The 25599-nt window shown below is 50.1% G+C and overlaps 1 protein-coding gene and 1 pseudogene across 1 annotated transcript; both read right to left on the bottom strand.

Moving 5' to 3' along the window:
• Positions 1-275: 275 nt before the first annotated feature.
• On the bottom strand, positions 276-25100 carry LOC123130738 (alpha-glucosidase 2). Its single transcript, XM_044550559.1, has 23 exons — positions 24877-25100; positions 24507-24771; positions 23418-23486; positions 23181-23318; positions 22983-23100; positions 22076-22158; positions 19964-20059; positions 19072-19240; positions 18846-18988; positions 18641-18727; positions 18351-18536; positions 10527-10694; positions 8516-8636; positions 8167-8236; positions 7806-7893; positions 7598-7718; positions 5205-5398; positions 5009-5117; positions 4754-4909; positions 1616-1718; positions 1322-1495; positions 842-987; positions 276-727 (listed from the first exon to the last, which is right to left on the bottom strand). The coding sequence occupies exons 1-23, from the start codon at positions 24999-25001 to the stop codon at positions 534-536; spliced, it is 3123 nt and encodes a 1040-aa protein (XP_044406494.1). The 5' UTR covers positions 25002-25100; the 3' UTR covers positions 276-533.
• Positions 2078-4569, bottom strand: LOC123130749 (uncharacterized; annotated as a pseudogene).
• Positions 25101-25599: the final 499 nt, after the last annotated feature.

Below are 25599 nucleotides of genomic sequence, written 5' to 3'. Positions count from 1 at the left end.
CACGCCAATTTTTTTTGTGATGCAACTATGAATCTCTTGAGTTTGCTAAAAGTCATTGTAATTGAACATGTATATTGTGCACATAAGCTCCCTTGTTGAGTTGTTTTTCAACGACGATGAATTTGATATGAAATCCATATATGCACCATTTGTTTTAGTTAGATTTGAAATAAATTTCATAAAGTATGGATTTCAAATGATGTTGAACCTACTGGGATGATTTATTTCAGAACTGCTGGAGATGCTCTAAAATGATTTAATGGGCCACTGTGCTATTGAAGAAGAAGAAAACAAGTGAGATCACAGCCTCTACTTTATTAATGATGAACAAGCTAGGTTTTAGCACCAGAGCGCACTTTGTCCGTAAATTCCAACCTCAACAATGTTGCCCAGTAGTCTTAGAAACATTGGTTCGACAATGATGTCCAGTAGTAGTAGTTCTAAACACATTGGTGCTAGGCGACGCCGAGACACCAAAGAAATGAGTTTCAGTGCACAAAGCAAGATGTATTTTGAAAATCGCAAGGCAAGATTCAGCATGTTTGTCTCAGCTCGTACTGGTGGCAAATTGTCAACGGTGTGTCCTTGGAAACTGGCCTTTCCTCCGACCAAAGCTCCATGTTCAAATCACCTGTTCCCCAATGTACCAAGCATTTGCTAACCTGACTGGGATCAAAACTATTTACCAAGCTCACTCCTGCACATTTGTCCACTAGCATCCATTCCCCTGGTAGTTTACAAGATAACAAATGAAGCAAATAATCTCAGAAAAGTAAACAATTCAAGGACAAAAAATGCTGATCAGTCAAATAATCTCAGAACTTCGGACAGCTTAATTTACCGTTTGGCCGGAGGTCTCCTTGTAATGTCACTTCTCCAGATTCTGGAGAGAACTCTTGCTTTGAGCCATTGATGGCCGTAAAAGCAACAACCACCTCAGTTGGGTGGAGAAGGGTGAAAGTAGGATGAACTCGCAAACATACCAACCTTCACAGAAGGAACATACTTCAGTTTTCCGAGATACTATTTCACTCTGAATAATCAAAGATACCTCTGCCTAAAATTTTAACTCGAGTTGGATCGGGATGATTATAAAACTTGCTGAACGGTAGAACAAAGCATACTCAGGAGAAAAAGAACATATGCCAGCAAATCTAAGATTTAATAAAATCTGAAAGCATTTTGTTTTGTGGCACCAATGCAATCTGTGTGGGCATTCACATGAGTGTTCTGTATTGTGTAATTACATAAGTCGCAGCTGCACAATTCCTGATCAAGGATTACAAACATAACTTCTTTTTTTATAGAACTTAGCACTCACCTTGAAAACCCACCAGAGCCAGCTCCAACACTTCTTGCTTGAATGCTAGAGTTAATCTGAACAATCTTTGGGTTGTCTTTCAAAATGGATATGTGGCGCTGAAGAACAAGACCACCCCCAATATCACCTTCCAAACAAATAGATTCCTCCTCTCCTGATTGCTCAAGATACCTCCTGTATTTTTTTAATTAACAGTTATTTTGTTGCCAAAAGTGGAACTACAAAACTATTCACCCACAAGTCAAAGAGCATCAAACAAAAGTAAGAAACAGTCTAAATGATGTTTTATTTTACCTAACGACTTTGTACTCTTCTGTGCACCCAGCAGACCTATATTCAGTCCCGCTGTATTCTTCATAACCATTTATTTCAATCCTGCTATGAAGCCACTGGGAATCTGTAGTGATCAAGCATAAACCCTATGTAAGTTAACAATAACAACACTTCGGTCAATGCAGAATCAATTTGCAATCATCAACGGCATACAAGGACTGCAAGAACATTACTCAAATGTTGAAGCATCTCAGAATAACCTTAAAGAGGTAATAGCACCCCAGGTACCCTAACTTGCACAGAATGTGATGATTTAGTCCCAAACTTGCAAAACTTCACTCCACCATACCTCAACTTGCACCCTCATGTGATGATTTAGTCCCAGGCCAATCACAGCTCGACAATTGGCGGCCAGGTGGCTGGACCGGTCAGCGCACACACTTTTGCAGAAAACCCTCTACCGTTTTCTGTAATCAACCCGCACTCACCTCCCATGATTTTGTTCCCAGGTGTTCCCTATCATGATCTGAGCTCAGCAAACAACTCAACCGGTCCCATGTTCGACCGTTATAGTAGCGGCCCGGGTGGTTTGTTCACACAGAACACGATGAGGAGGTGTAACCCTGTGGCTTTCGGCATGACACCGGCTGTCAAGGTCTAGAATGTTTGTCTGAATGCCTGCGCTCCACAGGTGCGTGCCTATCAGGCTATGAGAAAAAAAAATTGTAACTGGGATGTGCAGATCCTTGAATAGTAATTTGGTTCGGAAACTAACGATAATTTAAATGAACAAAATTTCGGCCAACCAACTGCACCAGATGCTGATGGTCGTTGAGTTTGGATCTTCACCGTTCGATGTTGGCATGGGACATGAGGAGAGCGACGACGAGTTGTCATTAGTCTTCTATGAAGCTGTGCAGCAGTGCGGAGACAAGAAGGAACTCGGCGGGTACGTGCTGAGTGACGTGCTCCGTTTTAGTACATTTGTACATTCGTTTACTTTGCTTAATGATTGCTGATTTGCTTGCTTTGCTGTTGACTGTTTCAGACAATGGTTCCGCCACACCATTCCTTTCCTCGTGGAGGTGACAGGGCACCGGTTTAGAGTTTGGTTCGAGTGCACGGTTGACTTCAGCTTCATGTGCATGGAAGGCGCCGTTCGATGCTTCAACGAGAAGGACCATGTCATGAGTTGGAACCAGCCAGTGTGGAGGCTGCTGGTCTCTCTTCAAGTTTGGGTACGTGCACTGGTGAACAGGACCCGTAGTGCGTGCTGTCCCATGGTACAAAAACAAGAGATCATCTATTGACTGCAAAGCTATAGGACGTCCACGATAAGCATACTAGCACTGCAAGCAAGCAAATCAGCAATCAACGCCGTGCTAAAGAAGTACTATTCGGTTGGGAAGTACCAATGCGCACAAAACATTCTGGCACGGACGGTTTTGATATCGCAGATTGATACGCACGCGCGACGTGAGGAGCAGGAGCGGCCTATGATGAACGACGGCCGCGTCCACCAGCTCCGACTTCTCCGGCGAGTACGCTTACGCTTACTCCTCCGACCCCTCCCCCAGCCCGCTCTGCAGTCCACTTTGAGAAGCCCGTCCCGCCGCTGCCCCAACACCAGCAGAAGCCGCCGGCGCCGCAGCCCGGCACGTACGTGGTGCAGGTGCCCAAAGACAAGGTTTTCCGCATGCCGCCGCCAGAGAACGCGCGCCTCTTCCAGCACTACACCCGCCACGCCGGCTGCTCCTGCCTCTGCGCCTGCCTCTACCTCCCCGTCGAGGTCCTCTCCCTCGCCATCCTACTCGCCGCCGCCGTCGGGGTCGTCTACCTCGCCTTCAAGCCCAGGCAGCCGGCGTACTCGGTCGTATCCCTCGCAGTGTCGGGCCTCGCCGGCGTCAGCAACGCCTCGGCCCCCGGCCCGCTCTCGCCGGGGTTCGCCGCGACCGTCCACGCCGACAACAGCGCCAAAGGCAAGGTCGGCGTGCACTACAACGGCGCCGGGAGCCGCATCGCCGTGTCGTACGAGGGCGTGAGCCTGGCGGACGGCGCGTGGCCGGCCTTCTACCAGGCGCCATGCAACATCACGGTGTTCATGGCGAAGGCCAAGGGCACCGGGATACGGTTCTCGGAGCGCGAGCGCGGGCAGATGGCCGCGGCGGAGCGGCTCCGATCGGTGCCGTTCGACGTGGACATCACGGTGCCCGTGCGGCTGCAGCTCGGCGGCGTGAGGACGTGGGCCGTGCCGGTGACGGTTCGGTGCGCCATGACGGTGGACAGGCTCGCCGCCAGCGCCAAGGTGGTGTCCAGGCCGTGCGACGTCAATGTGCCGTTCTTGTTCCGTTCTGGAGGAACTGACGCCGCCGATGCAAGAAAAAATGGTTACTGGCTGATTAGGAGAGCAGTTCTTGCAGGTAGCGGCCAAGGATTCATGCTGCTTCCGTGATTCTTTTTTCTCACCATTAATTTGTATGTTGGTTTGATCGAGCAATGTTAATTCTTTTCTCCGTTGAGAACTTGAAATCATGTTCTGCCGCGAAATTGTGCTGCAGTAAAGATGTTCACGAGGTGCAACCTCTCTTCTCCTGAAAGACTGAAAGAAAATGGTGTTGTGCACTGATACCTGTTCTGTTACAGTCTGAACAGTTTTATCATGTGGTTTTCAGTAGAAACTACACATTTTATTTTGTAACAGTAGCAACTACATGTCGTTCTGAATCGAAATACATGAACATTCGTAGTTCCAAGCAAACTTGGAATCTTGGATGTACTCCACTTTACACTAGGTGAGTGCAGGTTGATTACAGAAAACTATAGGGGGTTTTCTGCAAAAGTGCACGCGCTGACCGGTCCAGCCACCTGGACGCCAACTGTCGAGCTGTGATTGGCCTGGGACTAAATCATCACATGAGGTGCAAGTTGGGGTATGGTGGAGTGAAGTTTTGCAAGTTTGGGACTAAATCATCACATTCTGTGCAAGTTAGGGTACCTGGGGTGCTATTACCTCAACCTTAAACTACTCTGTTGCAACAGATGTACTGGTCAACAGCAATTCAGGGCAATCTCTATTTGACCGCATATACATCCTATCAGTACAATGAGATTGTAAACCTGGTCTGAGTCCATTAATAATATAATAGAGGTGAACCATACCAGTAGGAAGATGTGTCATTGAAATAATACGACCACCAATCCATGGTACAACCTTAAGCAACCAGTCCCCGCTCTTCAAATCAATAGGTATTTTTGAGAGTTCAGCACCTTCCTGTCCTGACGGTTCATCTATATCAGGTATAGGCGAAATCATCTCTGCATGATCATCACAAGATAACAATGTAAGACAAGTTCAGAGATAAGCCCTTCTAGATCTAAAACATTATAGCCATGCTAAAATAGTGGGATCGATACCCAAACGTTTCTTGAGCTCAAGTTCACTTGTTGCGACTAAGTTGGACACTTCAGACCCCGAAGGCATCATAATATGTAGTTCTTCGCCATCGACACCATGTGAACTTATCTGAGTTCACAAGAAGTCATTAAAACCCTACAGCCAACATTTGTTTACTTTTCAAGTGAGAAATAAGAAAGAAGTCAATAGACATACCATAGCACCTCCACCAAGTAATATACTTATATTTAAGTTACGTTTTGGTCTATTCCAGGATCCTTCGGTTTTCAGAACTTTCACAGAAACCACTGATGAGTGAACTTGGGCAACATAATATGTTAAAAGATAGTTCCCCTGTGTGAACCCGTATCCATCCCCAGCATCTTCAAATAGGACACCTTCAGCTTTACCTATAAAACAAGTCAGTCATGGTGGATCATTCAGTATGACAATGTTTTAAATCAGTCGCTTGAACCCAGAAAATGGACTAACCAATGCAGCAAAACATAAGAGATGATGGAAATACAAATGAAATAGATGGACAGCATATTCCATTATTTATCCAAGAAAAATACACGAGTATTTGCAGATTACTATATATAACTAGATATGATCTTCACAAAGAGAAAATGGGAGATTTGTTTTTTTTCAAGAACACGCAAAAGCCTCGAGTTTTGATGCATTGACTAGTGATGTTTAGCGCGTTTAGCGGGTGTTGCTCTTCTTACTTTCAATAGTGGCGGCGTTTAGTTTACTCTCCATGATGTCACGAGACCCCTCACACTTGCCGCTGTCAAGGTAAGCTGAGTTGGGCGTTGACAAAGATGATCGTGTTGCGATGCTTCAGATGCACCGAGCACCTAGATTATAGCCGTTGATGTGACTTTCCAGACAAGGGGGGGGGGGGGTCGGATCTAGGAGTGCACCTCATGCCACACCGTCCACAAAAAGGACCAACCGGTGAGGAGATGGGCCAAGAGGGGTGTCTATGTCCCTTGGTCGTCTGGACGATGAGGGGTGTAGCGGTGGAGGGCTCTGGCTCATTCTCTGTCACAGGCAGTGGCGACGCCCAGATCAGGATCTAGTGTCTTTTGTTCATTGCGGCGGTCCTGGGTGCATTGTAGTGCGGCAGCCTCGCCGGCTTGCTCCGCCTCGAAGTGCTCGCGGGCCTCCCGGTCTTCCCGCATCTCCCGTCCCGTGCGGTGGGCACCTGGGGGTCAACCGGCTCCAATCGCGGCAGGCCATGGGGGAAGTTGTGCCAGGCGTTGGTGCCGTGGAGGCGGACCAACATGATGTTATAATCGCGCGGTACTTGCACCGTGGAGTGGAAGGAGCCAATCCAAATCCGCTTGTGGGTATCGCGGTCGATGATCTCCGCAACCCACGTCCCCCACCGGCGTTGCCGCACGCCGATGTATGTTGGCTCCGGCGGCGGCAGCAGGTCAAGGATGCGGGATGCATGCAAGCGCCGTCGCGGCAACGCTCGTGCCGGTGTGGATCCATGTTGGGGATGGGCAGCGCGGAGCGGCGGCGGTTGGATCCAGACATTATCGGCGGCGGCTGCATCCAATCATTATTGGCGGCGGAGCGGATGCGGACGAGTGTAGGTGCACGCCGGCGTGGATTGGGTGGCGGGGGTGGTGGGAGGTGAGGCGAAATGGGGTGGGGAATTTTTACTCCACGGCCGGCTGGTCGAGTATATTTAAGAGTCGTGGCCGCCGCGGAGTAATTTTTTTACTCCACTAACGGTTTCTGTGGACCTCCGTTTTTCAGTTGGATGTTGTGCTTCGGTTGTGGTTTGCTTTATATATAAAGTGGGGCCTGAAGCCTTTTTGGGTAACGGTTTTAGGGGTTCAGTTAGTTCCGGTTAGCGGAGGAAAACCAGATTTTTCTTCCTCTAACACTTTATTGGGGATCGGTTTGAGATGCCCTAAGGCAATAGGGCCAAGGCACCTTTGATGTCAGAGATCCATCGGCGGTCCACCAAGGCATCCTGGACGGTCCCCACTTCCAGATGCCACCAGAGACTAGAAGGAATAACTCAGGCGCAATCTCCGAAATAGCACGACCATCAAGGCAGTGATCCTCCCAGAATAAGGCTGAGGCTCCACACCAACCACCATCCTGGTGGATGCAGCAAACACCGCGTGCTCTTCCCAAGAGAATTGCATGTCGAGGCCCCTCCAAGGACGGATGGGGTCAGTGCGCATCCTCCACAACCAACGAACCCTGAGACTGATCGCCATCCTACCTAGATCCAGAACACCCAAACACCCAAGCCTTAGGGGTCGACACACCATGACCCAATTGACGTGGCAGTGGCCACCCGCTGCAGCCCTCCTGCCCACCCAAAGAAAGCCCCGAAGGATCTTGTCAATCTTCTCCTGAGCCTTCTTGTTGAGCCCTAGAACCACCAGCTGACGGAGAGGCATAGTGACAAGGACAGACTTAACCAAAGTAAATCCACTAGCTATGTAAGACTAAGTGGGAACATGCCCCACTTAGATTTTCCCTTGAACATAACCGATCACCGATGCGCAACAAACCACAAACATAAATCATCCATACAAACGTTAAAAGGAACAAAATGCATGAGGTGTAGTGCATACCATTTTCATCCAGTGAAACAATTAGTGTTAAATCATCCTCTAAACTTGCCTCACCAACATGCTTAATAGGAAGGCCTACAGGAAGTATGGCTCCACCTTGTAAATACATCACCGGCAGATCCTGTATAATCATTCAATTGTAAATAAAATCAGTTCAGCTCCAGACTAGCACTCAGACAGCACAATGGAAGTTTACCAACCAACTTACAGGGTGTGAATCTCCAAAATCAAAACGTGACCAAACACCCTTCGGCAACTTATGTGCACATTCATGAGCACCTTTATCAGGTGAAGTGCTGCCAAAATACCAGAGCAACTGAAGTCACACCAAAGCATAGACGAAAAATACAAATTATTTCATTACTTGGCTATTATTTCACTATACATAATAACACATGACAGAACATTAAGTATTTTATAGCCGACGATGCAAAATCAGATTGCAGACAAGCCCACTGGCACAATAACATTCAAGCAGATATACAGAAGAAAATCAGGAGTACATATCTGGTCTTCGAAGAGAAGAAAGCAAGAAGTTTGTTGTAAGCACATCGACGTGAAATCATTACCTTGCACAGATTAAAAGTGGTCCCAGGAGAAAGGAAGTCTCTATTTTCCTCAATTCTGGGTCTTGTGAGTCTACAAGGAAAACAAGGGATATGATTTAGTATCACAAAATAAATCTATCCTAACAAGACTATTTTCTATCAGCCCACCAAAGCAATGAAGAAGACAAAGGGCAGATTTGTTTAGATATGTAATTTTGCATCAGAATTTCAATAGCTGGCATTGGTTAGAATCAGAAAAGATTTCTCCAAACAAACATATTCTGCAGTTCAGCAACCAAAGGCTGTGACTTAGAATATGGGTATCCGCTACTTAGATACATTAGTGGGACAGTGAGACAGCAATTATTACCAGCAAAGAAAAGTGGAGCAGCAACTGGAGCACCCTTCTTATGTGAAAGGTAAAATAGAGTGTAGATATGTGGCAGTAGGCGATACCGTCTTAGCAGCGCAAGACGACAAACTTCCTCGCACTGAAATATATATGAGCTGTTAGAAATTAGCAGTGCCAGAAATCGAAGGGGCTTGACTTTAAATTAGCTAAAATCAACGTGACAACCAAAAGAAGGTAACTTCCATGTCAACTTCAGTTCAGGTTCTCAGACGCTGACACACAAGACCTGTTCAACTTCAAACAATAGCACAGTGGAGAAGAGTATTGCTCTGACACTCCAATACACAACCCTCTGAAGTTGCAAACTGGAAAGCTAAATTCTTGAAGGATCTTCAGCTGATCTTTTATCATACCAAGGTCGGAGTTTGCGAGTTCGAAAGCTAAATTCTTGAAGGATACTCATCAGCTGATCTCTCCTCATATCAAGGCTCCAAATAGACAAGATTTCTCCGGTTGATGTAACTCACTCTAGTGCCAAGTGTGTTGGCTTGGGCGTTTACTCTCTTTTAGTCTTTCAGCTTAACCCTTCAGTAAGATTTTATAATGATGTGATACAGTTAGTACTTGCAAAGTGAAGCTAGTGTGGGTGTGTAGGGGGCCTTATGCAAAGGTCGCCGTATACGGACAAAGTTGACACATCAATGTTTCTTTAAATAGGTTCAGTTACCTCGTGGGGCACGACGTACTCCCGCATTAGGAGATGCAACGATAGAAGTGCTTAGCTCGTCGGAAGTCCGTAGACGAAGCCATTTCCGAAGCTCAACTTCTCTTGACGATCCGAGACTTAAAAAGGTCCCTCGGATCCCGATACCCAGCTCCAAGCCTTACAAGGTCCCCTTGGAGAGGGGTGCCTCTCCCTTGTTGATTTATGTGAGAGTGGATGAGAGTACATGCTCATGGGGGCTATTTATAGCCTAGGGATCATTGACAAATGACAAGGCTACCCTTTAGGTGGTACTTAGGAGGTGTAAGCTAGGTAATTTATGGTCCACTAGTCCTTGGAGTTGAGATCTAGATGGCTCGAAACTGTACCAGATTGGTTCAAGCGTAGTTAAGATCTACAGTATATGCTTTCAGAGTTAAAGGTAAAGCTGTGGACTTTCTGCCGGAGTTCTTTAGGGCCAAATGTGAACTGTCCAAACATATTATTACTTTTATGGAACAAGCCTGGGGGGGGGGGGGGGGGGGGGGGGGCAGCCCCAGTGCATGTAGCTCCCGCTTACTTTTATGGAACAAGCCTAAACAGATTAAAATGACCACATATGATCTATATGTAACCATTATTGGAAAAAAAATGAGAAGCGTCCAAACATATTATTACTTCCATGGAACAAGCCCAAAAAGAGTAAAATGATCACATATGATTTATATGTTAACTATTATTGGAAAAAATTTAAACTGCCCAAACATATATTACTCCAATGGAACAAGCCCAAAAAGATTAAAATAATCACACATGATTATTTTTAACTATTATTAAAAAAAATGAAAAACTGTCCAAACATATTATTACTTCCATGGAACAAGCCCAAAAAGATCAAAATGATCACAAGGTTAGCGACCCATGATTGTATGCAGCATATACAATGAGAAAAAGTCCCTAGACAGTAACCCCTTTTATGAAGAAAAAGTTGGCCCCATAATGTATATCAATTATCGAATCAAAAACTTAAGGTCATGGGTGGCTAATTGACTGACCCAACAAAATGGATTGCTGAAGGAAATGTATAATACCTCAATATCAAGATAACTCACTTATAGATCTGGCATGTTTTTCTAACAGGGCTGGCATGTCAACTAAGCAAAAAGATATTAATAGAAAAATACCTTTGCTAGCAATTCATACATCATGGCAAGTAAAATGCAGAAAAGCATCATGCAAAGAGATCTAGGCTTCTTTATGTGCATTGGTGGGGGCCGCAGGCATGAAAACAGTACCTCTCGCAAAAAAGAAAAAGAAAAATAGTACCTCTTCACCGAAGGACCATGGCTCATGGTCAATGCTTCCAGTTTCAGAATGACCACGTGAAAATGGAAACAATGCACCAACTCCCATCCATCTCCCAAAAAGTTTTGGAGTGGCATTTCCAGCAAACCCACCAATATCAGGACCTGACAGTGGCTGACCACTAAGACCCTGACAAGATAACCACATAGTTAGATTCCTAGAAATGTATGCTAATCCTTTTCGAAGAAGAAATGTATGCTAATGTCTCCTCAAAATCACACCAGTAATAGTAAGTTTGACACTGTGATAGTTTTTCATGTCAAAATATACTAAAAATGCTGCAATTACTTATGTAACAGATTACGAATGACATGCTAAGAAACAGACTTGTCATAAAAATAGAATTACAATTTACTGAAGAACCAACTTTTTAAACGACACGAAAGAATACAATTGAGATGGAGTCGCCCGCTCGCTCCGGCGACTGCCCTAGCGCCCCGCCCCCGCCCGTGGCGGCCGCCGCCTCCACTGTCTCCCCCGGCTGCTGCGTCGCCTCGCCCTCAGCGGCCCCGGCCCCCTCGCCGGCACCGGCTGCCTCAGCCGTCTTCCCGCCCCCCCGCGTCCGCCCCCGCCCCCGCTTCCCGGCTCCGCTGGGCGGACCTCGCCGACGAGGAACCCCTCCCCTCCCCCGCTGGCCCCTCCTCTCCTCCCGCTGTCGCTCCCCGCCGCACCGCGCAGCCCAGCCGGGCCGGTGGCTCAGCCCCTCAAGCGCGGGGTTCTGCCACTGGCTCGCGGCCGCTGCGGTTGCCGGCGCCGCCCTCGAGCTCGCCTTGGGCTGGTGGGAGCCAAGGCGCGGTCTTGCGAAGCAGGGCTGCTCGTCGCCGGCGGTTGAGGACTAGGGGAGTGGCTGGCCGCTCCGATAGGGGCGCCGCTAGCTCCTCTTGGTGCCGCCCGACGGCCGGGACTCGTCCGGTGGCACCTCCGACGCCGCCCGCGGCTCGCAACGGCCCTGCTCCCTCGCCTCCGGTGTTGCGGTCGTTGCCATTCCGGCCATTCATCGCTGCTTTTGGCTCCTCGTCGCTTCGTTTCCGGTCGCCTCGCCCTAGACTCTGCCCCGTCCCTGTCCGCACCGTTGCCTCGCCGGCGGCGACGGCGGCGCCCTGCGCCTCGGGGGAAACCCTACGTGGTTCGGGGCCGCCCTGTCTGCTGGGCCAGGCCTCTCCCGCGCCTGGCGTATTGGGCCCCGGTCCTGCCCATCTGCTGCGCCTCCCCGCTGGGCCGCCCTCGCCTCGGTTGGGCCGGCCCGCGGGATCTGGGCGGCTTATTTGCCCTAGGCCCAAGACGCCGGTCGATTCGATATGGCTACCCCGTGGCCTCCCGTTGCCCCCTTTCCCTCCCCCGCCGCCACCTCCCTCACCCCGGGCTCCTCTGACCCCCTGGTCGTCGCCCCCCCCCCTCCCCTCCCCTCTGGCTGGCCGCCGTTGCTGCGCTCCCCCTGCTCCCTCCTCCCTCGCCGCGGCAGTCGATGCCTCAGGAGTGGGACGATGGCGCGGCTCAGCACAAGCGGCGTGCTGACGACCGGCGTGAACCCTCCCGGCCGTCGTCAGACTCACTCCGACGCGAGGAGCTCCGTCGCGAGCTGCGTGAACTCCGGGAGGGCCGCCGTGATGACCGCCGCTCCCCTGCCCGCCGCGACGCTCGGGGCCACTCCCGTTCCCCTCGTCCGGCCGCATCGGGGGACTGGCGTGCCCGGCGCCGCTCCCCTTCTCCAGCCCCTCGCCACGCCGCTCCCCTTCTCCAGCCCCTCACCCCGCCTCCCCAGCCCCGCTGCCAGCTCCTGCCACGCGGAGGTACGTGCCACCCCACGCGGCTGCTGGCCCGGGCGGGGGCCCTGCCCGCGGCGTCCCGGTCCTTCCAAGAAGCACCGTGGCGCGGGACATGGCGCCCAGCCCGTGCCCCCCCACGCCGGTTCTAGGCTCCTCTGCTGCTCCGGGCCCCGTCTCAAGCCTTCCCCGCCCCCCTTGCTTCAACTGCGGGGTGGCGGGCCACTCGCAAGTCGACTGCATCAACCCTCAGTGCAGCTACCTCTGCAAAGACCCTGGTCACCCCGCCCTCCTGTGCCCGGATCGACCGGTTGCGTCGGAGCTCGTGATGTACGGCCACGACATCGAGGGGTTGGGCTTCTTTCACCTCGAGGTCCCCGACGTGCCGCCTCCCACTCCCACCCTCCAGGCGGTCGTCATGGTGGTCGACGGGGTGGCCTCCCTGGAGATGATTGAGGCCGAGCTCAACCACCTCTACCGGCGCCAGTGGGACTGGGTGGTCACTCCCACCGCTGGCCACATCTTCACCGTCGTCTTCCCCGATTCTGTCAGCTATGGTTAACGCCACTCGCAGTGGCTGGATCACGCTCGCCCTCAACCAGCTCGTCGTCGACATCTCTGAGCCAATCCTTGATGCCCAGGCCGTGGCCGTCCTGCACACCGCCTGGATTCTTGTGGCCGGCCTCCCCGACATTGCCCGGTCCGAGCTCGTCATCCGTCAGATGTCCCAGATCTTCGGCAAGGTTGTGGTGGTCGACGAGCTCTCTCTTCGCGAGGAGGAGGTCCGGGTCAAGGTCATGTGCCTTGACTCGGCCAAGCTCCGTGCAACCATTCGTGTGTTCTTCAACGACCAGGGCTTCGACCTCAGGATCGCTCCCGAGCCCCCCAACCACGTCGGCTGCCCCCGCTCCTTCGACGTTGGTCCTCCTGGTGGCAACCCGGGGACTGACGGGGACTACCACGGTCGCCACCGCCCCCGCTCCCACCGCTCGGAGGAGGAGGGGGGTTCTGAGGACTCCCACTCCCGCTCTCCGTCCCCCTCCCCCCCCCCTCCCCCTGCCGCTGGGGGGAAGGGCCGCCAGGCCGCGCCCGACTTGCTCCTCGACGGCCCGTCTGACTCGATGGCTACGTCGTCGGAGGCGAGCGACATCTCCAGTGTCGGCCTGGTCATCTGCCCGGCTTCCTCCCCGTGCTCTCCCGCCCCGCCCGCTCCAGCCGCGCCGGACCCGGAGTCGGGTCCGCCCCCGACGACGACGCCGGATCCCGGCCTGCTCCTGTCGACCCCGGTGGTGGCCCCCGAGGAGGCCGTGCCGCCCGAGGCGGCTGCCTCTCCTCCGGCCCCACCCCCTGCGGTTGTGCTGCCTCCTCCGGACGTGCCCCCGCCTCCACCGATGCTGCCTCTAGTGGTCCCGGCCACGTTCGTCGCCTCTACTGTTCCGCCCCTGCTGTGCTCGTCTCCGACTCCGTTGCTCCTCGGCTGAGCGGGGACCGCTCTTCAGGTCCCGCCCGCGACGGACCTCGTTGCGGATGGGGAGGCACGGGCGACCACCCCCATGGCCGCCCAGCCCTCCCCCCCCCCCCCGGTCCGCGGCCTACTCCCGTCGCGGTCGGTCGGCCTCCTCCCCGGTGATCGCGTCCCGACGGAGCGCTTGGCTGGACGCCGCGCACCCCGAGGGCAGTCCGGCTCTGCCCATCCCCGAGCGGGCGGAGCTCCGTGCTGCTGCTCAGAACCTAGAGCCAGGTACGCCTGTCGTTCCCCCCTCGGCTTCGTCTTGTTCCTTTTCTGCCCTCGAGTCGGTCCCCCTCGGCAACCTCCCGTCGCGGTCGGTCGGCCTCCTCCCGGTGATCGCGTCCCGACGGAGCGCTCGGCTAGACGCCGCGCACCCCGAGGGCAGTCAGCTCTGCCCATCCCCGAGCGGGCAGAGCTCCGTGCTGCTGCTCGGAACCTGGAGCCAGGTACGCCTGCCGTTCCCCCCTCGGCTTCGTCTTGTTCCTTTTCTGCCCTCGAGTCAGTCCCCCTCGGCAACCTCGCGAAGGTTGCATCGGACTCTGCCATCATCTTTAGGGGGGAAACTGCCCCCCCTAGTCCAGATCGAGGCTATTAGGGCCCTCGAGATTCTTGACGGGAGGCTTGCGGAGGCCCATGCGGCCTTCCTTTTGCCACCCCCCCCCCCGTGGCTGGGGAGGACCCCTCCTCGGCGCCGTCGAGGCGGACCGGTGGCCTTCTCCCGCTTGTTGGGGCCGAAATCCACGGCCGCACCCGCACCCGCTCCCGCACCGCTGCCCTCCGTGCCCAAAGCACCTCTCGTGTCCTGGGGTCAAGCAGCCCCCAATGGCGCCTTAATGCGAGCCCTCTTCTGGAACATCCGCAGTTTCGGCCATGATGGCCGACGTCGCCAACTAGTGGAATACATGCGTGATGAACACATTGACATTGTCGCCATCCAAGAAACCATGCACTCCGAATTCTCGCTTCCTGAGCTTGACGGTCTGAGCTCCCGCCTCTTTGTGTGGCATTGGCTCCCTTCTAGTGGGAGCGCCGGCCACTCGGGGGGCATCCTTTTAGGCGTTAAGGATGCCACCTTTGAGGTGGGTAGCATGGATCGGGGTGAATTCTTTGTGAGCATGGAGCTATTCGAGCGGACCCTTAACTTCAAGTGGGAGGTTATCATCGTCTACGGGCCGACAGACCATAGCCGGTCTGCCGCCTTCCTCAAGGAGCTCCACCGGAAGATTTCTGAGGCCTCCCTTCCGGTGGTGGTTGGAGGTGATTTCAACCTCCTCCGCGTTGTGGAGGACAAGAGCAATGCTAATGTCAACTTTGCGCGGATGCAAATGTTCAATGACTTCATTGCTGATCTTGGTCTCCACGAGATTGATAGGATTGGTGCCAGGTTCACCTGGACCAATCGGCAGGACTCCCCGACCCGGTCCGTCCTGGACAGGGTCCTAGTTTCCCCGGATTGGGACCTCCGTTGTATATGACAGAGAGCTAATCTTCTAAGTCATAGAGGAAGAGTATTGAAGGGCGACGCGAACACGGCCTACTTTCAGGCTATTGCGAATGGCTGCCGTAGACGCAACACCATCCCCGTCTTGTGGGATGGTGCGACCCTCCTTCAAGACCCCCGCGACATTCGGACCCACGTTGATGGGTTCTATAGATCTTTGTTCTCCGCCGCTCCTAGGAGCGGCCTCTCCCTGGCCCCTGACTGCTGGACCGGCCCCCAGCTGGTCTCGGATACGGAGAACGCGGCCCTTACGGCACCCTTCTCCGAGAGCGAGGTCTAGGCTGCCATTAGGGGCATGAACCCTACCTCGGCGCCGGGTCCTGACGGCCTCCCGGTTAAGTTCTTCTAGACCTTCTGGAACGTGATTAAACCGGAGGTCATGGCCATCTTCAAAGAGTTCTACGTTGGTTCCATCGACCTCGGACGCCTCAACTTTGGGATCATCTCTCTCATTCCCAAGGTTCCTGGCGCTTCCGACATCCACCAATTTCGCCCGTCACGGTTATTAACGTGATTTTCCGGATTCTCGCAAAAGGGTACGCCAATAGGGTGACCCTTCTTGCTGACCGCGTTACTCACCCCAACCAGTCCGCCTTCATCCAAGGTCGGTATATCTTGGATGGGGTCCTTGTTCTTCATGAAGTCTTCCATGAGGTCCGCGCCAAACACCTCAAGGCGGTTTTCCTAAAGATTGATTTCCATAAGGCCTATGATACTGTTAGTTAGTCCTTCCTTTGGGAAGTTTTGCTCCGGAAGGGCTTCGACGACCGTTGGATCACCAAAGTCATGCAGATGGTCTCCTGCGGTCGCATGGCCGTTAACATCAACAGCGAGATCGGTCCTTTCTTCCCCACCCTATGTGGGGTTCGACAAGGCGAACCCTTCTCCCCGTTTCTGTTCAATATGGTCGTGGACGCTCTTGCCTCCATCCTGGATAAGGCGAAGGTTGCTGGCCATATTCGTGGGATCCCCCCCCCCCCACCTTGCCGGAGGTTCCGGGATCTCCCTCCTCCAGTATGCCGACGACACCATCATCATGGTCGAAGGCTCGGAGGCGGACATCTCCAACCTCAAGTTCCTCCTCTGCTTCCAACAAATGGCTGGCCTTAAGATAAACTTCGACAAGAGTGATGTTATGGTGATGGGCTACTCTCCCGCGGAGTGTCTGGCCATTGCCAACCGGCTTAACTGCCGCCTGGGCTCCTTTCCCACGACCTACTTGGGTACGCCCATTAGTGACTCCCGGCTCACCATCGCGGACTTGCGCCCGACCGTGGCCAAGCTCCAAACGCGCATTGAACCATGGCAGGGGAGGTGGTTATCTAAGGCAGCCCGGACAATTCTCATCAACTCTTCCCTCTCCAGCCTCCTCTTGTTTCTTATGAGCTTCTACAGCCTCCACGAGACTCTGCACCATGAGATTGCCAAAGTCCAGTCTCGTTTCTACTGGGCTGGCGACAACGATAAGCAGAAGTATCATATGGTCAGTTGGCCGGACATTTGCAAGCCCAGGGAGCAAGGCGGCCTTGGCATTATATGCTCTAAGCGGATGAATATCGCCCTCCTCTCCCGTTGGCTTTGGCGCATCTCGCAAGGTCACAGTGGCCTCTGGCTCGACATCATCCGAAACAAATACATGCGCGGACAGCTCCTCACCTTCTGCCAGAGATCTGGCGGCTCCCAGTTCAGGCAGTCGGTCGTCCAGCTTCTCCCGGTTCTCCGCATTGGGACTTCCATCTCGGTCGGCTCCGGAGCATCGACTTTGGTCTGGTTTGATCGTTGGGCCGAAGACGCCCCCTTCGCGGCGCACTTTCCCGGCCTCTTCTCCATCTCCGTCGATCCTGTGATCTCTGTCGAGAGGGCCCTTATTGACTTAGGGCACCTCGCCTTCCGGAGGCCATTTGGGCCCCCGGAATCCGCCGCTTGGCATGAGTTGCTGGACTGTGTTGCCCTCCACGAACCAATGGTGGACGGTGGTCCTGACCAGGTGCGTTGGCGCCTGGAGCCCTCTGGCCAGTTCTCCACCAAGTCTCTCTACCTGGCCATCACCCCCTCCTTCGCCCCTCTCCCCCTCTCAACGGTGTGGTCCATCCGCCTGCCTCTGAAGATCCGGATCTTCATGTGGCAATGGATTCGCGGTCGGGTCCCGTCTGGGGTAGAGGTTCGCAAGCGAAATGGCCCGGGCACTGGCATCTGCCCGCTCTACGGTGTCCCCGAAGACTCGAATCACATATTCTTCTCCTGCGTTTCCGCTCAATTCGTTTGGAGCTGCTTTCGCAAAGCGGTTGGTGGAAATTGGTGCCACACCAACTTTCCGGACTTATTTGCCGAACTCCAAAACTCCCCCTTGACGTCTCGCCACATTAGGTGGCTTGAGATTGGGGCCATTGCTTGGACCCTCTGGACGATCCGCAATAAGCTTGTGATCCAGCGCACTCCTCTTCGACGAGCTACTGATGCTATCTTCAAACTCTCTGGTTTCTTGCAGCTTTGGCGGCCGCTTAGCCACCCTCAGGACCGCGACACCATCTCCGCCTTCATCGCCGACCTCCGCTCGATGGTCGTCCGTCTGTTGCCGCCGCCCCCACCGCCCCCGCCGGAACCAGACTAGACGCTTATTCCGCTCTCCGCTCTCTGGCGCTTTTCTTTTTTATTTTGCCTGGGTTTGTTGAGTTGTGCCCTCAACAGAACCTTTGTACTTATTTGTGAGACTTGGGTGTGTGCGTGTGGACTAGTCCTTGTATATGTGCTCTCTGGCAGTTTGCTTTATTTATAAAGCAGGGCGAAAGCCTTTTTCGGTAATAAAAACAAAACTTGTATGTTGCTTTTAGGTCAGAAGATTATATTCACAACACGATTAATTCATAGACTGCTTGATTGTTAATTTGTTTATTAGAATAACGGAGCATGTTTTTAAGGTGAACTCGGATACTGTCAAAAACAGAAGAGGACTAGGTTTACGTACATTTTTTAGATGGAACTATTGGGACTAGGATAAATATTTCACTTACCAATTGAAGAACCATTGGCAGACTCATATGCATATGCTCCCAGTTTGACAGATTATCACCAGTCCATGTTGCAGCATAACGCTGGCTTCCTATAAAACCAGCTCGTGTAAGAACAAATGGTCGTTTGTCTGTACTAGACATCGCCATTCCTTCATATGTAGACCTTGCCATTAGCATTCCATAGACCTGAAAATTTATAAAGATCAAAGCATAAAACATGTAAAGTAGCCAAACTATTTGCCTGCATTCCATTTTCCATTACTTTTACTGATAAAGGGATAAAATGGTACATTATGATAGTAAGAATGATTCTGGACACCACCAATATCTGCATCGCCTCTATGTATATTGCTTTCCGGCATTGTTTTTGTAGTTGTCTGCAAGTTGACACCATCACTTTTGGTTACATGGGACAAAATGAAATAATAGAGGATATAAATAAGGAGCTATGACTAAACATATGGCAAAAAGAATGAATTATGATAGAACATATACTTTGAAGACAGCAGGCTCATTCATATCATTCCATATTCCATCAACGCCATTGGAGACAAAATCCCTGACCAAGCTAGCCCACCAGGTGCGTGTTCTTTCACAGGTAAAATCAGGAAAAACACAATCACCAGGCCATACCTCCCCTGGATTTAAAGTTCATGAGGGATCTTTTACTGATAAGTTCATCAAGATAACCAAAGGAGCTGATTTAAGTCATGAAATGTACCAATGAATGGACTGCCATCTGCCTTTTTAATCCAAACATCAGTTTCTGAACCACTCTCATATACAAAGTAACCCTTCTCTTTCTTGATTCCTGGATCAAGCATCCAGATTGATTTGCAACCGATGGAATGGAGATCATCAGCCATAGATTTCGGATCAGGGAAACGGTTCTGTAACATATGATAAGATGCCAAATTACTCAAACAGGAGCAAACAAAATAAATGGCCATATCACACAAATATAATCAATGGCCACAGAACAAACGTGTCAAAATGCACTCAGAATAACATTGTCTGGTTCGCATTGTGAAAAGATTGCTCCATGGCAATTCATACAGCACTAGGCAGAACAAAGTACATGCCCTATTTGCCATTTTGAAGCAATATGCATTTTTAACATGCAGATGAAGCTAATGCAGGTTTTCACCGATACTACTTTCATGCAGTGGCGGACATAGAACCTTATCATTGGGGGTGCCACAATAAGAAATTGTCAAAATTTACACTATAAATAGTGTAATTAGGTCTAAATTTTATCATAATCTAAACAAACTATCTTAAATTAGCATTAAGTTGTTAGATATATGTGTTAAGTACATAATAAAAAGTAAAAACTGTTTTGCAATTTCGGAGGGGGTACCATGGCACCCCCACCCCCCCTAGATCCGCTGCTGCTTTCATGTACCAATTATGATAGAACATGAAGTACTTACACTACCATTTGTGAAGCATCTAAAACCATCCATATAGTTAATATCAACCCAAACAAGATCGCAAATTACATGCCCTATTTGGCATTTTCAAGCAATATGCATATTTAACATGCAGGGGAGCTAATGCAGTTTGTCATACTATTTTCATGCAGCAATTATGATAGAACAGGAAGTACTTACACCATCAAATGTGAAGCATCTAAAACCATCCATATAGTCAATATCCATCCAAATCACATCGCAAGGAATGCCTTTCTCTCTAAAAGTTCTGACAACCTGTGGAAATAGCACAAAAAAAATTATGCCTGAAAGTGCATTCAGAGAGAGAGTGCGCTCAAGAAACATGAGACCATTTATTTATGGTAGTGACAGTTGGACCAACTATCCGAGAACTATGCTCTGCAACTGAATCTCTTGACAGAAATAAATAACGTAAAAATAAGGCAAGCAAATGGACCGAGATTTGGTTATATCTTGCACCGCTCGGTGAGGTCGGTTTAAACAGGAGTGTTGTGGTGGTTTAAACCGCAAACTCGGTGGTTTTGGAATTTTCTCTGAGGTGCCGAGTTTTGGTTATGTTGTGCCCCTTTTTGTTAGGGCAGTTTTAACCTCAATAGTGAGTTGGTTTAAACCTCCGTTATGAGGTGGTTTAAATCGGGCGACCAAAGTTTGCTCTGGGGAATTCTTCTCGGTGATCCCGAGGCTCTTCTCTGTGGGATGTGTTGTTTATCTCAGTAAAATCGAGATTCAAACTCAGTAGCTCCAAGTTTGCCCTTTGTTTTTTGCAGAGTGCATTTCAGAAATGCCAACACTGTCCCATACGGTGTCAGGAGAGGTTCATGCGTGTCCAATAGTCACACCTAATAGCCTCCACGTTGATTGCGTCCAAGTGGAAGTACAAGAGCTTGTTACTCTTGGAGGCCACTGCCTCCTAGATGGCTTGGTGGTTGCGAGCTCGATGATCTTCTCGAAGAAGGTTATGAAGAGGCCCGAGAGTGGTTGTGGAGCTCAACATCTCCTGAGTGGAGGAACAAGCTAGCCGTAGTGAGCAGTCCTTGTTACGTGCTTGGATCCCGAGGGAAGAGCTCAATTTAGAGCCGGCTAAGACTCTGTGTCCTTGGTCTTTGTGACCTGAAAACCTCCTCAATGGAGGTATGATATCGGTGGATCTCTGAACTTCGGTAACAAACATCGTCCATCTCTCCCTTGTCTCCTCTACTTACTTGCATTGCATATCTTCATATTCTTACTTGTGAAACTGTCTTGTGTAGGTAGTGCTTCAATTTCTTAGCTTCATATGATTGCATATCTTTATAGACCTGGCTTGTTGGTGCACTTAGTTCAGCCTAGTTTTTTAGGATCTGAAACAAAAATCTGGTTGGTTATATTCCACAATTAAACAGTGCCTAAGTTGCAATCGTTTTCATAACACTTACCCCCTCCCACCCACCATGCGACATCTGAGGTCTTTCCACTAAGGGCCTCTTTTCTTTTCTTTTCTTTTTTTGAAATGGAACACCCCGATTCCATAAATCACACTGGCGCAGCAAACCCGCTGGCCCTCCGAACGTTTACATCATCTGGCATGATTCAAAGGATTTCTAAAGGAATTCTGGAGGATTCTAGTCCACAGGAATTTTCCCTATCTGGGTTGTTTGACTCGTAGGATTACAATCCATATGATTTTTTCCTTGGTATTCATCTGTACTAGTTTTAATGAGAAAATTTCCATCCACTCCAACCTCATGAAGAATCCTATGTTTCTCCTGCGTACAATTAAACGTCCATACTAATCCTGTAGTATTGAAGATGATATGCCACTCCATTCCCGTGTTTTTCCTATTCCTGTGTTTTACAAATCCTGCGAATCAAAGAGGTACTAGGCATTTTGGATAACCTTGATTACATACTTCTTGTGTTTTCCCCTTCTGGGCGAAACAATGATGCCACCATCATAGATTAGATCAATCATCAATGGGTTTACAAGAGATGGAAACATTATAGATAATATGTGGGCAAATCCTATTTTTGTAGATTATGCATTAACAATGAGAGAATAGCCGCCCTCAACACATATGGAGTCTACACTGAACTCTCTTGCAGCAGGCGCCACCTGCCGCTTCTTAGTTCACATATGCACAACATGCAAGATAGTGAACTGGACATTACTTAAACAGTAATAACTATTACACTTTTATTCATCTTACTGAAGGGCAGGAATTGTTGCCCTAGTATTTCCTTCAGAAAAAAATGCATGTAGAAAATAAATAATCACTCTGTCAAGAAAAATACCTTGCGTACTTTCTCAGAAGAATCATAGCTCCAACGACATTGATGATAGCCAAGAGACCATTTTGGGGGCATGGCCACAGTCCCTGCAATGGATATTTTTGTATTTGTACTTTTATGTGGAGGTCAAGTTAAATACTTGGTTCCCTAAATGTCATTATTTTGGACAACGGCAAAGTCAAGCTTTCAAAACTTTGATCACTTATGACATTCAAAACATATCCACATCTAAGTTCCAATTCTAGGTTATGCTATGACCAGTTAGATATAAATGTAATTACTAATTAGCAAAATGAAGCAAGAGCCTTGGCGCAGTGGTAAAGCTGCTGCCTTGTGACCATGAGGTCATGGGTTCAAGTCCTGGAAACAGCCTCTTACAGAAATGTAGGGAAAGGCTGCGTACTATAGACCCAAAGTGGTCGGACCCTTCCCTGGACCCTGCGCAAGCGGGAGCTACATGCACCAGGTTGCCCTTTTACTAATTAGCAAAATGAAGCAAGAAAATTGTGCTAGATAGTGCATGGCTCTTGGGAGCAAACTGCAGACACAATACAGAGCATGATCCCACCAAAGAGCTACTACAACACTTTGATTTTCCAGTGGCTCAATTGCTCTAAAGAATACCTCACTTCAAATATATTTAACAGTGCCAAGTGCCAACTAATAATGCGAAATCAGTTAGACTTAGAACTGAATATTTTGCTAACCAGTACCATAACTTGTACACTTTTTCTTGTCAAAATGGAATTATAAATTCATAGAAGACACACCTACTTTCATACTAGAGCAGAGATATACAACTTCAGAGTTTCTATACAGTATGATGATTAAAGTTCAAAACACTGGACATGAAAGGTACATCTGATAAACATTTAGTAGGGGAAGAGATTGATTATGAGATGAGAAATACCTATTGCATGGGACAATGACATCGTAACTTCAGCTGGAGAATTATAAGGTCCAAAATTAATGATAGGGTAAGCAGATGGGGCAGAAAACTTGATAGTACATTCTTGTCTCAAGTCAATCTGATATAGCACACGATAATTAAGTTAAGAGAAACAGATCAGTACATAACATAAGCTACAGAGAAATGCAGGGAACATACCTCACATCGTCGTGTGGTGTCAGCTAGGACGCCGAATGCCTTCCCGTCAGGGAGGACAGCCAACACCCAAGGGTGTGATTGATATAATGAAGTGGTCCCTGGCCCAAAACCCCATGCATCTGTGTTCCAAGTGAAAACCTAATGGGAAGATACCAAGAGAAACCACGAGAGGAAATTATTTCATTTGTTGAAGAAACAGGAATGGGACATAATTACACGTTCATCAAAGACCCATACTCGTTTCCCAGTTCGTTCAAGTGGACCACTAGCTTCTCCTGTACCATAGAAAGACGTCCCAGAGGGAAGCTGCTTGTTGAAAGGATATTCAAGTTAGTATATAAACTACATACATTCAAAATTTGAGCAATATTACAGTTGCAAGGAGATGGTATTAGAGCGCGTAAAGCGGTAAACACATCATGATTATCTTAAGACATAATGCACATTACCCTCCTTAACTATGGGCTGAGTTTGTAGATAAAGCATCCTAATAACTTTTCAGCCGAAACCCCTAAACTCTAAAACAGTTCACTTACCACCTTCTATCCAAACTAAACGTTCATTATTTGTTTATTTGAGAAAACACAAAGCTCGCACCTCGATACATTGATAGAAAGAATAGAACTACAACTGTTCAAGCCAAAGACTAGGCCAAACAATCTAACATGTGAGACAAGACCATGACAAACAGCCAGCAGACAGACATTACAACCAACCCACCAAACAACCCTGGCCTAGATGTCATCCACAGAATCGTCGCGCACTAAACCTAAGCGTGACAACCAGGAAATTCAAATATTTTGCTAAATTCTGAAATTCTGATATTTCGCTAAATTCTGAAATTCCAGAACTATGGACTACTTCAACTGCTTTGGTTTTCATTCTGAAATCCCGACATTTCACTAAATTTTGGCTGTTTGTCTAAGGTCCCTAAGAAATCACTTAGGCAAGGCAAAGGAAGTGATGACAACCAGGGGTTGGGCCTGGACACAGCATCCTTCGAAGAAAGTGTAAATGTATCAGGGCCCCAAGTGATTCACCGAAGAGACAATGCCTTGAAAGCAGCTTTTTCAAGTGTTGGTAGCGGAACGTTCTATCGTCCCGCAACAATTTTACAGTATCCCTAAGCATGACCTTAACAAAATCAGTACCACACCCGCAGATCAAACACATAAAAGCATCTTATGTCGCAACAAATTTACGGTGCCCCTAAGCATCGACATTGCCAAAATCAATACCGCACCCGCGCATCAGTATCACTCACATGCTTCTCATCCACCGGTCAGAGACTCACCACAGTAGCACGTCTGTGCGAAGCACGCATACCTTAATCACAACCTTCTGGACGTTCCCCACCACCTCACACGCCGGCACGACCGCGGGACGATCCCCGCCCTCGCGCGGCTCCTCCCGCCGCCGCGGCTCGACGAACGACAGGCTGGGCCCGGCCGCGGAGCGCGCATCCCCCGACGCGTCGAATCGGAACACCCCCTCCTCCAGTATGGGCACCCAGACCATCTCCCCGACGGGCGCGGCCATCGTCGCCACCACCCCCGCCGCGGCCGCAGGCGGATGAGTACCGCGGAAGCACCTGCGATGACCTCAGCACGGTGAGGGGTCCAAACCGAATCGCGGATCGACGCTGGAGCCGGGAGAGCGCTCGGGGTCGGGGTGGAGGTCGATCGGAGGAACGAACCTGAGGGAAGGGAGACGTGGGGCGCGTGGACTGCCCCGGTACTCGCGCTGGTGGGAGTGGAAGCGGGAGTGGGAGTAGGAGGCAAGGAGTGGAGATGAGATCCTGCGGGTGCACGGGGACAGCATCTCTTCTTGAGCGATTCGCTCGCTTGCTTGCGTGGTTTTGGATTTGTTAAATTAAATTATAATGGGATTGGCAGTGCCTGTCTACTTGTCTTGGACCAAGTGTCTGACGGTATGGGACGCTGGAGCCTCCGGCGTTTCTAGTGGTACGCACGGCATGCAGGACACCTGGCATGTGAGGCGATAAAAATGAGGTCCCCCGAGCATCAAAGCGCCCGTAAACATCCAATCATTTTTGTCTTCACTTTTGATTATCCGACGTTGTGTATCAAACGTTCTGTGGTGCGGTTTGGAAGTTCAAAAATCAAACAAACCAGAAGTAAAGCTGGAAGTTTGCGAGCGTCTGAGCCTTTCCCACGTATGCTTTCGACGCCGCTGACAGACCAAAATATCTCACTCGGAGCCCCGATTTTTTCACTCCGACCCTCCCTCTTACTATGTATCCGCGTAGTTTGAGACCGACACTCCCGTTGTACCACCCACTCGGTTGTCGGACCTTTGCCACTTCAGCCGAGCTCCAACCCTGATTTGCTTACGCCTCCCTTCCACCCCTGGTTCAGCTGCCTCTAGGTACAGCCTATTAGACTTAGGGTTTGGGAAA

This window comes from Triticum aestivum, chromosome 1B, assembly GCF_018294505.1.
Source record: "Triticum aestivum cultivar Chinese Spring chromosome 1B, IWGSC CS RefSeq v2.1, whole genome shotgun sequence".
NCBI classification, from domain to species: Eukaryota; Viridiplantae; Streptophyta; class Magnoliopsida; order Poales; family Poaceae; genus Triticum; species Triticum aestivum.
This window is presented reverse-complemented; position numbering and strand designations above follow the sequence as displayed.